The sequence below is a fragment of the Gadus morhua genome, chromosome 12 (genome assembly GCF_902167405.1).
Source record: "Gadus morhua chromosome 12, gadMor3.0, whole genome shotgun sequence".
In the NCBI taxonomy this organism is placed as follows: Eukaryota; Metazoa; Chordata; class Actinopteri; order Gadiformes; family Gadidae; genus Gadus; species Gadus morhua.
In genome coordinates, this window is record NC_044059.1 from 28,051,024 (window position 1) to 28,066,860 (window position 15,837).

The 15,837-nt window shown below is 48.1% G+C and overlaps 1 protein-coding gene and 1 long non-coding RNA gene across 3 annotated transcripts in view; one reads left to right on the top strand and one right to left on the bottom strand.

Moving 5' to 3' along the window:
• Nucleotides 1-11,708, bottom strand: part of dot1l (DOT1-like histone H3K79 methyltransferase) — a 26,678-nt gene extending 14,970 nt beyond the window's left edge. For both annotated transcript variants that reach the window (XM_030373157.1, XM_030373156.1), the window contains exons 1-14: nucleotides 11,338-11,708; nucleotides 6,089-6,132; nucleotides 5,883-5,957; nucleotides 5,336-5,399; nucleotides 4,871-5,096; nucleotides 4,390-4,484; nucleotides 4,030-4,092; nucleotides 3,790-3,845; nucleotides 3,594-3,673; nucleotides 3,211-3,279; nucleotides 3,001-3,107; nucleotides 1,806-1,847; nucleotides 1,570-1,665; nucleotides 147-405 (exon numbers count right to left, since the gene is read on the bottom strand). In XM_030373157.1, the coding sequence (XP_030229017.1) occupies nucleotides 147-405; nucleotides 1,570-1,665; nucleotides 1,806-1,847; nucleotides 3,001-3,107; nucleotides 3,211-3,279; nucleotides 3,594-3,673; nucleotides 3,790-3,845; nucleotides 4,030-4,092; nucleotides 4,390-4,484; nucleotides 4,871-5,096; nucleotides 5,336-5,399; nucleotides 5,883-5,957; nucleotides 6,089-6,132; nucleotides 11,338-11,421 (1,360 nt within the window). In that variant the 5' untranslated portion in view covers nucleotides 11,422-11,708. The remainder of the gene's footprint in view (nucleotides 1-146; nucleotides 406-1,569; nucleotides 1,666-1,805; nucleotides 1,848-3,000; nucleotides 3,108-3,210; nucleotides 3,280-3,593; nucleotides 3,674-3,789; nucleotides 3,846-4,029; nucleotides 4,093-4,389; nucleotides 4,485-4,870; nucleotides 5,097-5,335; nucleotides 5,400-5,882; nucleotides 5,958-6,088; nucleotides 6,133-11,337) is intronic.
• LOC115556045 (uncharacterized) lies at nucleotides 10,974-13,695 on the top strand. Its single transcript, XR_003978931.1, has 2 exons — nucleotides 10,974-11,231; nucleotides 12,038-13,695. It is a non-coding gene; the product is annotated as an uncharacterized LOC115556045 (long non-coding RNA).
• Nucleotides 13,696-15,837: the final 2,142 nt, after the last annotated feature.

Consider the following 15,837-nt stretch of genomic DNA (forward strand, 5'->3'; position numbering starts at 1 on the left):
GGTGTAGAACAGGTGGGAGACGCCAGTAAGGAGACGACCATGGGAAAGTAATTACATTGGAAAGCAAGGCCGAGTGTTTGGCCGTGTGCGTGTGTGCTTGTGTGTGTCTGTGCGTGTGCGTTTGTGTGTGTGTGTGTGGAGCCGACCCTGAGGGGGTGCCGCGGAGAGGGTCTTGGCGTGCAGCAGGTCCAGTGCGCTCTGGCCCTTTTTGTTGTTCTTGCGCTCCGCCGCCACCACCGCCGCCACCACCACCGCCGCCGCCGCCGCCTTCTTGGGCCGCCCGCGCTTCTTGTTGTTCAGCTTGCGGCCCTTGGAGAGCAGCCGGGCCCGCCGCGGCTTGGGCGACGCCTTCAGTGCCACCGGGCTAGGCTCCTCCTCCTCACCGCAGGAATCCTGCTGTAGCACCTAGTCGAACACGTGTGTGTGTGTGTGTGTGTGTGCGTGTGTGTGAGCGTTTGTGTGGTTGCGTGAGTGTGCGTGGGTTTTGTTTGTTGGTGTGAGTGTGTGTGTGCGTGAGTAGGGATGTTGGCGTTCGTTTGTGTGTGGGAGGGTTTGAGTGTGAGCGCGCGCGTGTTTACGGATGCGAGTGCGTGCGTGTGAGTGTTTGCATGTTAGTGTGTGTGTGCGTGAGTGTGTGTGTGTGTGAGCATGAGTGTGAGTGTGTTTGTGCGAATGTGTGCATGCAAAACAAGTTGGCAGTCAGCATACAGGTAAGGTGAGGCAGGGCGATGCACCGACCGGTTCAGGGTTGGGGGAACTCGCCCCATCTGGTTGGAGTTAAAGTCGCAATGTCTAAGATCAGGGCCACTCCCGGCTTGCGGAATTTATAAAAATGGTTTTGCACTGGCTGGGGCGATCCAGTATAGCTCGGCTGTCCGGGTGGCGTCAGCGGGAAGGGACTAGGGACTGTCATTAGTATGAGTCTTACAAGTACAAGCTGGCCAGCATTTTCGATTTTTTATAATAGATCAATTATAGGGTGCGACTTGATTGAAAATCACTATAGATCAGAGTTGACTACCGGGTAATTAAAAAAAAAAAGGTAGATGCTAGTTGAAGGGTTAAAAAATGCGTCTTCAAGGGGCCAGGGAAACGGCGCACAGCCTGCCTTGAGCCTCGTCTCTAGTAGCCGCGTGTGAGCTGGCGTGAACCAGTCGCGGCGTAATCACGTCCCTCGCGCACGGCTCTTATGCCGTTTACGATGTGCCGCCGCCGACCTTTTTGCGGCTCCGCGAGCAGGGTTAATACACTGCCGTCCGAAGCAACCGTCCGACAGGAGAGCCGCTCTGACGGCCGAGTCGTGCGTGCGCCTGCAGTGCCGCGGTTAATCACGGTGAGCGTAAGCTACGCGGAAGTGAAACCCCGCTCTAGAACTGTACTTCAGCGAAACGCAATAGAGGACGCATTTCATATCGGCTTATGTTTTGCTAATTTTAAAACAAATGTTGATTATTTTATCGGACAGCACACACGATTTCGGCCCCAACAAAGGCATATTGTTGTGGATGTTTGTCCGTGTTCTTGGGCGGGGGGGGGGGGTTCTACCGGGGGATGCTGCTCTGTCCGTACCTTGGTCGGCTCTTTGGGCTTGGTGGGTGTAGTGCTGTTGCTCTTGCTGTCCTTGGTGTCCTTCTGCTGCCGCCGCCGCACTATCTCCTGCTCCTCCTGAAACACACGCAGAGCACTGCTGTCAAAGGCCGGTCCCCGGGGTCCTGAACACCCTCTGAAGGGAGAACTCTCCCCCCCAAAGGGAGTTCTGGTGACATGTTGTGCTTCAGTGCATGAATAGAAGCAATGGGACTTACCCTGAGTTTAGGATTTTTCAGGCTAGAAAAATAGTTTTCAAGCTGTGAAACACAAAGACAACAACGTTTTAGACGACTGCGGTGGTTTGGCGTACAGTCAAAGAGGCAGCAGTTAGTTCCACTGGGCAGTTGGGTGGTCTCGCGTTGTCATCCGATTGAAATACATCTTCCACAGCAACACCGCTACATTAACAGGCCTGATGACCAACTAAAAGCCTGTAATTTGCCTGATGCCGCTAAATAATTCATCAGGGCTGCAAAGTGGAGGAGACAAAGCCACAGGGCGTGCTGGGAAATTGCCTTTTCGACAGGAGACATTTACAACAAGGAAACGTTTGATTTTCCTTGTAAATGTCGGGCTACCCCACAGACGCAATTAACTCTTCCAGAATCAACCCCATTACTATTCAAAAAGTCATTTGTTCCACAAATAATGAGTAAACCGACAGCGCGTGACTGATGCATGATCAGCCTACAACTAGTTGCTTAAAGCATCAATCAAGAAATGAGAACTAACAGACGACCACCACGTCGTGCTTCATCTCCATCCATCATGCTCGGCATTACACGGGCCGGAAAGCAGCGGATGCATTTAAGCATTTAGCAGGCTGCCAACCCCATGGCGCTTCCAGGCAGCGTACCACGGAGACAGATGGTGCTTCCGAGGCACCGACCGAGTGACGCGACCGAAAGCAAACGGCACTCGTCTCGGTGGTTCTGCAGAGGCGCTAACGAAAAGGCGTCCCTGGCCAAGTCGCCTACTCTGCCTGCGCCCGCTTTCAGTTCGTCCCAACGCCGTCCTTCCTGATTCCTCGCTACAGGCCCAATGTGTGGTTTTGAATCAGATGCGACTGTTCGGGAGAACAGCTGCTGCAGAAACAGACTAGTTCTGGCTGCTTAGGGTGGCCAAATGGCTGCCTGGAGATGTTTCAGCTGATTGCTCCTGAGTGCACTCCAAAACTAAGCCTTTAAGAAAGCTGTGGTCAACAGTGTCTAGAGGAACGCATTCTGTGTGCACAATGGGTAGTATTAAATATAAACCAGGTTACTCACCAAGTCTATGGCCTGCAGGCGTTCTACTCACTATGGTGTAGTCTATGGTGTGCAGGCGTTCTACTCACTATGGTGTAGTCTATGGTGTGCAGGCGTTCTACTCACTATGGTGTAGTCTATGGTGTGCATGTGTTCTACTCACTATGGTTCGGTCTATGGTGTGCAGGTAGTAGGAGACCGGTTTCCCTGTCCAGGACACCGATCCCCGGAGAGGAGACAGCTCGACGACCCGCATTATTGTGCCGATATCTGGAGGAGGAGAGGTAGTCCGTTGAAACGGGTCCGGGCGGGTCCGGGTATGACCGAAGGTTGTTCTTTAAATCATCATCATCATCAAGAGGGAGACACTTACCGCTCAAGTTTCGACTGTTTATTCTAAAATTTAGAGGTGCAAACGGTTTTGAGGATACAATTTTTCCACCTGAGAAGACAAATGAAAAAACACGTTGTGGAGATTTTACGCACAAAGAGATTTACAAACTAAGCACATTGATTCAATTAATTCTATGAGGCCGTGAGGTTGATTGAGTGACAGGTCAAGCACCTGCTACCGACATGGGAGCTCTTCCGAAGTATTCGGTCAAACGATTGGCAGACATGAAAAGGTTATAGGGTCATGGAGTTCGGACTCTGCCACGTTTGATACCTCTTCCCTCCCATGAACTCAAGAAGAAGAGACAAGTGAATGGTTACAGCGGCTGGACCCAACCGAGAGCGTGACGTCGTGGTACCGACCTTCCTTCATGTTGGCAAAACGCTCCTTCAGCTGGTGGTCGACCTCCGGACCGAAGGCAAAGTTATTCACGAATATAACACTGCAGGGAGAGAGAGCCACGTCAGTGTACAGCTAACAAGTAGGAACTCGCTTGCGCGGATCATATGATACCGGTGTTTTCAGGCCGGTTGGTACGACTGTGTTTCGGTACTCTACCTGGTGTTGGCAATCCTTTCCTTCCATTCTTCAGAGAGAAAATCCCCCCTTTCAAGCTGAAAAACGATAAAAAGGACATTGAGCCTCACAAGCAACCCAAGAGGGTCTAAGGGATGGCCCGCACTGGAATACCCATGATGAAGAGATGCTACGGGGCTGTGGCCTGGTGTGATGTGAAACACTAATTATGCAGAGATATTACAGGGTTGGGGCCTGGGGTGATGTGAAGCAGCGACTCACCGTGTATTCGCCGTGCTTTTTCCCGTACCACTTCATCCACTTCTTGAACTCTTTATCCATGGACTAGAGGGAACAGACACCATCAATGACTCCATTCAGGCCAGCTGATCCTAATCCACACGCTCATTCATAGCTTTGCTCTCTACTGTTGAATCCTCTCGTGTGTGCGTGCGTGCGTGCGTGCGTGCGTGCGTGCGTGCGTGCGCAACGGTTAATCAATCTCAGATCCTTTTCAGTGGGAAAGGCATCCGTCCGATTGGTTTATCAGACATCAGGTTATGGTTTAAACCGAGCTGACCGTGTCAGTGTCAGGTCTGTGTCCCTGGTCAATTTAAACTCACACCGGACTGACGGCCTTACCTCTGCGTATGTGGCGGGGATGTCTGCCTTCTCCACCCCGAAGTAGTGCTTACAGTTGGTTGCTGCCGCCACTTGGAGCACCACCTGGCCGACACCTGGGGACGCCGACAGCGGAAGACAGGTTTACAGGCGGCTCTCTCGGGACACACAAGACGGTGAACACAAAAGGCGTCCGACTCAGTCGCCCACTCGCTTTTACACCAGTGTCGGTCGTCGACGGTTGCCTGGCAGCAAGGTTTATTCGATGTCATCAAGTACACGCTAAGGACAAATAAACTGACGCGGGAGGGTCAGTTTTATACGGCCCAGGAACTAGTTTATGACTTAAGCTGATCAGAGTCTAAGTTCCACCCCAGCCCGTGCATTGTTTACCCTGCTGGACAGGGGACAATTAGTTCAGTCACAAGCCTGTGGCCCGTGGAGGGACTGTTAGGTACGTCCAAACCCCACAGAACCCCCCCCCGGGGTGGAGTGCACTGACCGCTGCCGAGGTCCACGAAGGTGTCGTCCTCCATCATCTCCATCTCGCCGATGATCTGCGCCACCAGGTCGAAGGAGGTCTCGCCGTACACCTCGGGCGAGAAGGGCTCGTAGTTGTTGAGCTTCTCGGGGTCGGTGACCGAGTGGTTGTACACCTGCTGCAGGATGTGCCTCAGCAGCCCGTTGGAGGGCCTCTTGTTCAGCTTCATGTTGGCCGTCCCCTTCCACTGTGGGGCAGAGCGCAGACCGGTAAGGCAGAGTGCTTATGATACACGGCCAGGTCGAAGGATTCAGGTCCAACAACAAGAACACGTCAACAGATGTTTGCGTTTACAGTCCGAAACTGTAGATTTCACTCCATTAATAATCAAAGAAGAATTATTAGGCCAACTTGATGACAAAGGAGGGTTCAGAAGTCGGCTGCCGGTATGAGTAGAGACATAAACTGTGTGTGACGTGGACCTACCAGTTGGTGAATGCCGTCGATGGCTCTGTTGTACTTATCACAAAGTCTCTGCATGCTTTCAAAGCTATGGGACAACAAAGACAAGATCAGAAGACAGTTTACGATGTATGCGTACAAAGAAGACCCCTTTTAAATGGTTGGATCAAAACAAAAGCAACACACTAATATCATTATGTTTGCAACAAAAGGGAAGCGAATATTCTACTGGCGTTACTGTGGCGAGGTTGCTCACGATACCCGCAAACTTTCTTGCTAGAGCGTGAAATCTCTCGTGCGAGAGTGACATCAGGTAAACTAGGTAGAACAGCACGAAATCCATGTGAACCAGGATGGATTCATGCCACGCCTTTTCATTTGGTGTGACTGCAGCATTATAGGACTATCATAAACAGACAATAAGGACGTTGAAAACTGGCATTGCTTGAAGTATAGGAGGTACTAGAGAACAAACCACAATAATAAAAAGAAAGTAAAGAGTGACACCGAACATGAGGTTGGTCAGCCACTTATGATCATCTGTGCTTTGATGTGCAACACCCCGGCTCACCACTTTGTGTCGTAGTCGATGAGTACATAGTTTTCCATCGCCAGTTTGAGGTCTGGAATCTCCTCACACACCCATCTAGGAATGAGGCCAAAACACAACATGGACGTCAGATTAAAGATCGGGACCGCGTTACTGCAGTATGGGTGTTCATGTAACCAGGGGTTACAATAGTCCGAGTGGCTCGGCTGTGACGGGGGACTACGTACCGGATGGTCTCGATGATTTCATGGGCGGCGTCATGGTGTTTATCCTAGAGAGACCGAGAGAGAAAGACAGAGAGAGAGAGTTACAAAAGTAGCAGGTTTTCTCATGTTCTCTAGTTTAACGAGACACATAGGAAGATCATGTCAAGGGAAGAACGTAAATGCAACGTGAATGATAGAAATAATAATGAAGAAGAAGCCAGCATCTAAAGAGGGACTGGAGCCAGGCAGTATCAGAGTGAATGAGGGTAGAAAAAAATATCAAAGGTTGACTAACAGCATGAGGTCGAGAGAGGGGACTCGTTAGTGAGAGTACAATGATAGGGGAAGTCCTTCCTAAGTGAGGAAGTCTGACAGAATCAATGTGGACCACAATCAAGTTCAAAGTGGACAACCGTGATGGGGATCATTGATTATTTGACTCGATTTGAGATAAGAGCTGCCCTTAATTGTCATTCATTAACGTGGAAGTGCACACTGGAAAACGAACATTGATTTCAGTTATTTTTTCCTGCTTTTATTCTCTAGATTAAAAATATTTTAAAAAAAGCAGGATCTCAAAGATTTTCATCTGTTGAGTCACTATCTATTGCCGGATGAGGTAGCACCAGGACGATGAGCCAATGATCCGCTGATGAAGCCCTTGTATTTGCAATAACATGAGTGTTACAACAGGGTGTCAGTCTCGACAGTTTGCATCACAAGGGAGATTTCTCCCTGAACTCAAAGGTGTCGCCGAGGAGAACACAACAGAAATCCACCAGATTGCCGCACTACACACAAAAGCCATTGTAATTCACAACCAAACAAACCAACCCACCTAAATGTAAGACAGTGTGAACGTTGGCGTTGAGCAAGTTTAGATTCCGTTCTAGGTTTCGAGCCGTTTACATTTTGTCATGACGGCTGACGCCTATCAAACGGAGCCAGCTGTTCTCCGAGGTAAACCTGGCATGTGGTCAGCCTCAGAGATTACTAATCCCAAATGCTGCAGCCACGGTGTCCTCTTCTTGTGCATGTCTTACAGCCTGTAGCATGGCTAGTGCAGATATGACCCCCCTGCAGATATGACTTCCTGGGCGGTTCAGCAAGCACTGAACTCCATGTATCTAGTCGTGCACTGCACAGCATTGACGTCTTTCACGCGGGTCTAATTGACCTACGATTTGCCATGTCTTTTGTCACCACGGTTCAACGTAAAGTACGTTTTGTGAAAATGGCTTGTTTCCATCCACATGTACTCCATAAAGTTGACTGTTCCGTTTGTTTTGGTTGCCTAGCAGCCGTTTGGCTTTCCCACGCAGGGTACGGTTCATGTCGGTGCACGAGCTCATGCCGGTTCGTCATTCCTTAAAAAACGACCTCGCTCCACTGCAACGCCCTCTACCTGCCCGTCCGATCGGTTTTACACTCTCTCCCGACACCACCAGAGACCCCCAGAGACCCCCCCGGCGTCGTGTCACCATCCAAGAAGCGTTAACGCCTGTCGCAATGACAGAGCCCGGGTCGTTACAAGCTGCATTGTCTCAGCGTTGACAAAAAGCAAAACACAAGCCCCCCCTTTCCCCCCTCCTCGCTCAGAACGACCTGCAGCAATGTACCTGGGGAGAGAGCATGCTGAGGCACTGCGTTCTAAAGGGGAAGACACACAAACACACACACACACACACACGCGCACTCTACACCTTTGGGTTTTATTTTTAGCGGCCTCCGTCTACAACAGCGGAGTTATATATAGTTTAGGTTTTTGAGCCGGAGCGTGCCGTGTCGCAACAGCTGCCTGGCGGTAATAGGACACCGGTCTCCGCCCAGAGCCAGTCTGAGGCGGTTGCCTGACTCGACCCACTGACCCACTTTTCACTCTCCCTGCTCCTGATAAACTGCCAGCAATGGCCTCTCGCTCCAGGAATGGCAGGCAATGGAAGAGGGAGAAGGAAAAGGAAAGTAGATGATTGGGCTGGGAGGGGTGAACAACAGGAGGACAGAGAGAAAGTGCAGATGTAGCGACGGTAAAGCGGGGCGGGCGACAGCAGAGGGAGGAGAGACAGGGGGGGGGAAACCAGGGAGAGGAACAGAGAAGGAAGTGATTAGGAGAGGTCGGGGCGGGAGACATGGAAATCCTGCAGCAGCCCAGCAATTGTCATGTGGTCGGACACCCCGGCCGTAAGCCAACAGCTCGCCGCCGCGACAACCAGGCTTCCTGTGACATATTCCCCGCTACTGCTACAACAACTCAGGCCACACACACACACACACACACACACACACACACACACACACACACACACACACACACACACACACTTGGGAAACCAAAGGGCAGAGAGGGAGAGAGCCAAAGAGGGAAGGAGAGCGAGCCCATCAGGGAGTACAGCCGCCACAGTGTTCTGCGGCCTGGCATGCTCCCTTCAGCCAACGGCTCCCAGCCTACAAACCGGTTTTTCCCGCGCAATGCTGCAGGCAGCCCGCTACTACTACTACTGCACTAACTCCCGCCCCAGCGTCTCCATGTGCACACGAGCCACGGCGCCCCTACTGTCAACACGAGACAAGCTGTCGAGCAGGCTCCGTCGGATCAGGAGTTCTTTGGCTACAGAGGTTTCCGATGTAGCCCTGTTTACACTGAACAAGACACTCGCAGGGATTGGGTTGTAGCGGTTCATATGGTGCTCGGCGAGCTACAATCACAACTTCCCGATGATATCACGAGTTAGTCCATGTAAACATTCACATACACCACCTGCCTTGAGGGGAGGGTGGAGGGGATGTTGTTCTGCATCAACGCTGAGTGTGTATATGCCTCCGTCGAGCGTGGCTGGGAGAAAAGGTTGCCGCTTTTCACACAAAGGACTGGAGTCACACAGCAACACCTGGACCGGGCTGTGGCTAAAAATAAACCCTGTCTGGAGGCACAGAGGCAGCCTGAGCACGAGCCAGAGAGACCCAGAGCACGAGAGACCCAGAGCACGAGAGAGATCCAGGAGAGGGAACTGAAGGGGAGAGACAGAGCATGACGCTGAGGTGAGAGGAAGATAAACATCTAAAGAATGAGCCCTCTAAGAAGTGAATACCACTGGTATTACTAATACTACTACTACTACGCTCACTCTGGCGACAGACCCAATGACTAGCAGTCATTGGTTCCCCCCCCTTAAGCCCTTATTGTACTTTGAACGTCATGAGACTTAAAAATAGCTATCTTTGATGCGTACTGGTTTAACCTAACAATCGTTAGTGCTTGGCACATGTTTCTATGAACATCCTTTCTTCTGACAAATTGTCTTATAGTAAGACGCTTTGGATAAGGGTTTGTTAAGTGCTCTAAATGTTAATGTAAGGGTGCCTGTTTAGCTTCTGTTTGACTCGTGTCTATCTGATAATACAGTGCAAGGGGACCCGAAAGAAATTAACAATTTTAAAAAAGTACAAATGTGCGTATATAATAACTATACTACACTGCTGCAGACATCTACTACACACTGTTCAAACCTGGTCTCAACCCTGCTCCTAATGATGTTGAGCTGGACCAAATGAATGCTCCCGCATCTCCGCTGTATCCGACGCGGGTTAACTACAGTAGTGTAAACTACAGTATTTACCGTGCTGTAAAGGATAGGGGTCCCAGACACGGCAGGTATTGCGTCACACATTCCACACCGGATCCAAGGAGTTCTATAAAACTAATCTGTTTAAGACCCACATGCCATCGCAATTACCCACACCCAGACAACGCTTAGTACAAACCGCACGAGACAAGGAGAGAGGGTGTCTCGTGTGGAAGCATTTAGACATATTTCAAATGCACAGAAGGGGGAGAATGCACAGTGCAGGGAGGGAGAAGTGCACGATTCAGTAACGAGGTGAGCAGAACATGTGAATAACGTTGCTTGGCAGCTCGGTTGGGAGCCCGCTACAGCATCATGTGGGACAGGACAGAGTACAGTTAGAGTGCACGCAGTGGGCGAGGAGATACCCAATCTGTTAGCTCTGTAGGAGTGGAGAATAATGGAATCTACACCAAGTGGAATCAGCTAGTGTGCGTCTTAACAGTGGGAGAGCACTGAAAACGGGCAGTGAATAATACAATTCATGACCGAAAGCCACAGACACACAAAACACACACACTGGGCGGACGTTAAATATATGCAGCAATGCGATGTACTATAATGCAATGTGCTCTTCCTATATGGCCCCATTCCAATATCCATATAAATGGTTGAACACATGGAGGACAGAGAGAGGATATAGAGTCTACTCTGGGCATTGCTTTTCCATTTGAAGACACGAGAGATGGACGTTACAGGCTGTGTTGCTGAACACCACAGATGCTTCAGATTCCTTGACGGTTGGTCCCGAGGAAATTTGTATCAGTTAAACCAATAAAGCCTATTTCTGACGTGTGTGTGTTGTGTGTGCTTGTGTCCCAAACATGACTAGGAGGAAGCAAACATGACTAGGAGGAAATCAATAAGCCACGTTAAAAGCTATAGTGGGTGATTGCATCATACTGAATGCTCTTCAGAAGAGATGTAAAGAAGCCTTTTTCAGTTTCTCTTTCATTACCCCTTTAACATGTACACGCCCAATTGTATGCATTGATGTTACAGTGGCTCTCTCCAATTTCATTTGAATACGTTTCTTTACTGGTCACAGGGATAAAGTTGTCAATTGGAAAAACATGCAAAGTAACGTGAAAGGTCTATTCGGGAGCTTGAAGTGTGAGACGTCGTGTATCCAGCGATCCCTGACAGACCGATGGTTATAACGCTTCATAACACAGAACCCTAGCTCGATTCGGTCCACTCTGGCAAGTCATGATCAACAGTCGTGAATCGTTATCACAAATGACCTCACGTAGTGGGCAACAGTGCACCGCTCCGTCTCTAACCCGACTTCCTTATACAAACATCGCACATCCAAGTGACCAAAGGGTCGTGTGTTTACATTGAGCTGCACAAAGCCTCATAATAGCATCGAAATAAGACATAGAGCCCGGGTAAAAGGGCACGTACAGCCGAACACACGTCTGGATCGATCATTGTCGCCGCGCCATGTCACCTTGGATGCCCCGTCTGTCCTGTCTGTCACCGCCTCAGCCCTCATGAACTGGTGGACTTCCAGCATGAACCTGGTTGACTTCAAGCATGTAGGTCTGGGGCTAGCCACGGCTAGGAGCAAGGGCTAGCTAACAAAAGAGACGGCAAAGCCCAAATAAAGAATAATCCTTATTATGTGACCATTTGTATACTTACGTATACTGGTAACGGCCAAGGGTAGCCAGCGGCTTCGGCTCCGACCGGCGACTTGAGTTTTTGAGTTTCCAGCTTTTCTCCCATTCTCCGCTTTCTCTGTGATGGTAGCTAGCTGCCGGACTAGCCTCGGTGAGCTAGCTGCTCGGTCGGAGCGAGCTACAACCTGAACATTCTGGTTAAAAAACACCTAGAAAAGCAGAAATCCAAACTAGTATAGACGCCGGCGTTACAGCAATGCTATACTGTTCTATTCGTAACCATGAATATCTCTTATTCCGTTTTATACTATGATCAAAATGCCTGTTCATATCCACTGGCAATAATACCTCGGCCGTATCGCCGCCATCTTGCCCGGCATGAATAATATGGCGAGGGGGCGGGGCCTGAGGGGGCGCTCATACGTCACTGGGGAACTCAGATAAGACCAAACAAACGTTACAGTTCTTGGCTTGAGAGATGGGTTTTGTTCAGCAGAAAGGTCCTTTTTGTATTTGAAAGTAATAAAATTTATATTTTAGCTGAATCATTGTTTTACTTGTCTTTATTATTGTACTGAATTGTTTGAGATGTGTGTGATGAAATATATAATTAATGTGCAAACAATCAATGCATTGTTTACCTACATAATCCTCCAACATGTTTCTAGAACCTACAGGCATTTTTTAAACAAAGGCATATATGCATGTTTTTTTTTTTATAGCCTTTTTCAGCTCTGTGAAATGTCCCAGAACCATCGATCTCCGCCATAGGAGGATCCAGAAGGAGACGGTGTATGTTGAAGGGGAGGGCCAAAGGGGAGAGAGGAGATGGTAGATCGCCACAGTGAACCCACTGACATCACTCCAGTACTGAGCACAGCTGAGGCCAGTATTGGGGTGGTCGCCAAGGCTACAGGCTCCCCCGAGCCAGCTGGAAGAGAGTCATCGTGTGGAGGATTTCTGGGACCTTTTTTTTTTTTTGAAATTATTGTGTTGTTGCTGCAAGCCTCTCTGCTCCATCACCCCGTTGGGCCATCTTCTGTCACGCTGCCGGGCCAAAGACTTTCTGGATCACATTACGGCGGCTTTGCAAGCAACTAAAATATATTCATATACATATTCCTCTGGTTTAAAGAATAGTCATTGTTTCAAGAATAACCATGGTATATTCTACATTTAATTTCAACATAGTGAACATACTCAAGCATTACTTTAGTTTGCTTATTGTGTATTATATAGAGTAACCTAGCTTTTAGGAGTAACAGTTTAGCAAAAAGACCCTGCAGCCAAGTTAGGTTTTTCCTTATAAACATCTCTGGAAAAAAAGTGCACTTGGATGAGAGCAAGGAGAACTAGTCAGGCCAACAGCGACATCTACAGGCCGCTTATCGAAATACAGCCCTTGTATTATACATTGCAAATATGCGCACTTGCGTGACACACATCCAGGGCTACATTTTTGGATAGGATAGAATAAGCAAGCAGTCATCGTTACATTAAACTTGTTGAACCACATTGTTTGCATAACTTTATTCAACAATATTGGGCAGTAGAATTGAATAAAAATCGTTCAAATAATGTCAGCCATAATAGAACAATTACAGCAGTAATCGGAACTCTGAACAATAAGACAAGCCACAACCGCTTTAGAATTTCACAAAGGAGGATTTTAAAGAATTTTTATTGAAATAAAGATAAATTTCAGTCCCAGTCCCTTATGGTTTCCAAAAGCGTGCTTTGGATTGTAGCGCCAACATATCAGACGACTTCTCTCCAAAGCCCTCTTTGCGTATACAGCAGCATGTATAGAATCAAAGAAAAATAAACCTAACCAACAGGTCATTTGGCACAATCAACTCATACAATGGTATTACTGTGCTGGTATTTCATTATCGTCAAACCAATTGCTCTGTATCGGTGCACAATGTTTACCATCGACTGATGAAAAATTGATTCAAAATACATTTTGACCATAACAGACATAGTACAGCGATTGCATCAGAAAAGGTATTGAAGACGACAAAACAATAAACAGCCGTAGGAAAGAAAAGAAAAAAAACAGGCCCTTTTGAAGGGTTGCAATACTGGGGCTGATTGTAGTTTCTGTTCACACAGACATCGCCACTCCTATCCACCTCCACACCGCGCTCGCGTTCCAGTGTGAACCCAGCACTACACTACTCGGCATCGTTGGGGTAGAGCTTAGACTATTGGCCTTAGTGTTAAGCTAGTTTAAAAAGGTGGTCGGATCTAGATTGAAATATCTGAACCCCACAATACAGACCTCATTCGAAATACGAAGGACTACCGCCCCACCCAACATTTGAGATCAAAATAATGGATTAAGAACCCCCCCCCCCCAAAAAAAAAAAAAAAAAACGAATTTGTACATGAACAGTGGAAATAAATACTGTGAAATGGATTGGATTCCTTTTCCAGTGTCTTGATAGAACGTTATAGTTGAATCCAGCTTGATAAGCACTTTGGTATACATGCTGGTCAGACATACGGAGTCAGTTGGAATAGGCCTTTAGTTGATTTAACATTGCACTTGGGCAGTTGTTTCAAGTGAAGATATGGAATACTGGGCATTGTAACACATTCATAAGCATGCACTCATGGACAGAGTTAACTTTGGACAAAAAACAACCAGGTAACAGCAATATTAGCAGGAAAAGTGCTGATTTGTCATATTGACATAAAGGGTCGAGTTGAATAAACGGCGTCTGATGACAAAAAACCAAGTCTCGGGTTCATCATTTATTCATAGACGTTTTTGTGACAGCTGTTAAAAAAGATTCCAATTCGATTTGAAAACAGGATATTCTGTCACAGTGTTTCTCAAACAGGACCACTGATCCGGAATCAGAAGGTTCCACGTCATTCTGGGTGACTATCGTGTTCAGAAAGGCAATATTGATCCGATATATGCGTTTCCCCCCAAGGCCGTTAGTACGGGTCCCAGGTAGCCAGGCAGGCAGAGACGGCTAGTGTACGGGTCTCATCCGGGAGGACGCAGGATGGCTTCATGTTAACAGTCGTTTTAGTGATTAGAATGGGGAGAACGGGATCTTTAAGTACACACGGTAAACAGCATCTTATACATCCGACTCGTGATGGTGTGGGAACCTAGAATGACATTTTGAATCTCTGCTTTGAAACCACAACATTTCTCTTTTCCCAGTTGCAGACGTTGAAAAGCTCTTTAGTTCTGCATTAACTTACAATTAGAGGATCGTTTTGGGCATGATTTGAGCCGCAGTGGTGGCCGTGAGCTCCCTGGTCAGACCGTTTGGAATTACTGGGATCGCTACAGCCATCTACTCCTGACTCTAAAGTGATCCTGTGTTTAAATACCGAATGCCACAACGACTTGGGCCCCAATCCCATTTCTACCCCTTACCCCTTCCCCTTGTTTTGAAGGGGTAAGGGTAAGGGGTAAGGGGTAAGGGGTAGAAGAAATGGGATTGGGCCTAAGGCCACAATCCCATTTCTACTTCCTTACCCCTTCCCTTTACCCCTCCCCCTTGTTTTTTAAGGGGTAAGGGGAAGGGGGAGGGGTAAGGGTAGAAAATGGGATTGGGCTTTAGTGACCCAAAGAGGGAAGCAAAAAAAAAGAAAGAATATCCAAGACCATTTGATGGACAAGCGTTGCAGCTAGTCAAAAGGGAAGGGGAGGGGGGGGAAGGGGAGGGGGGTGGGGGGGGCAGTAACTTCACAGCTTCTCAAAGCCCAACTTTTACAACATGCTCCCCTTGTTAAGACATCTGCACATAATTTAAGAAAAGTCGAGCAGAAACCTGTGCCTGACTTTGTTCATCGAGTAGCGTTCTCTTCAGTTAGATCAATAGGTCTGTCGGTACCTCTTTATAAAAAGGAAAAGTGAGCAAGATTGATAACTGGATGGCCAAGGCCTCTTTTGAATAAATACTACTGGCTGACTTTCAAGATCTGAAGACAAAAACAAAACAAAAGAGATACTGCTTTTAGCACTGATATGGAGAGGAGTGTACAGTAAAATCCTAACAGACTCTTAACCCCATGTCAAAAAATAAATACAAAAAATAATTTCAGCTTCACCACCGTCCGTTTCAGTATAAGCGGGAAAACTGATATCATCCATTTCATTCTTCTGGTATTTCTCTTCTCGAAGGATAGTATTTGGCGTTCTGCAGACTTCGTCTCCTCCCCCACCAAAATACCCCCGAATTGGAGACCCAACCATTGGGAGACTACTGGGAGATCTCCCTAGAGTCACTGTGGACCATTCCAAGTCTACTCTCTGAAAGATCTCTGTGCACGATAAGGAGAGCTCGGGAGAAGAGAAACCAAATAAAAACAAGAGGCCACACTGGGTCATTTCTGTGAAGCAGTGTAGTGACAGAGGGCCGGCGGCCGACAACGGCCAACGTCCCGTCTCTGGAAAAATAAAAAGGGAGGAAGAGGGAGAGAGAAAGAAAAAAATAGAATCTGCATTTTTCATCACTAGTGCTTTTGGCCCAATGAAGGGAAGTCACCCTTC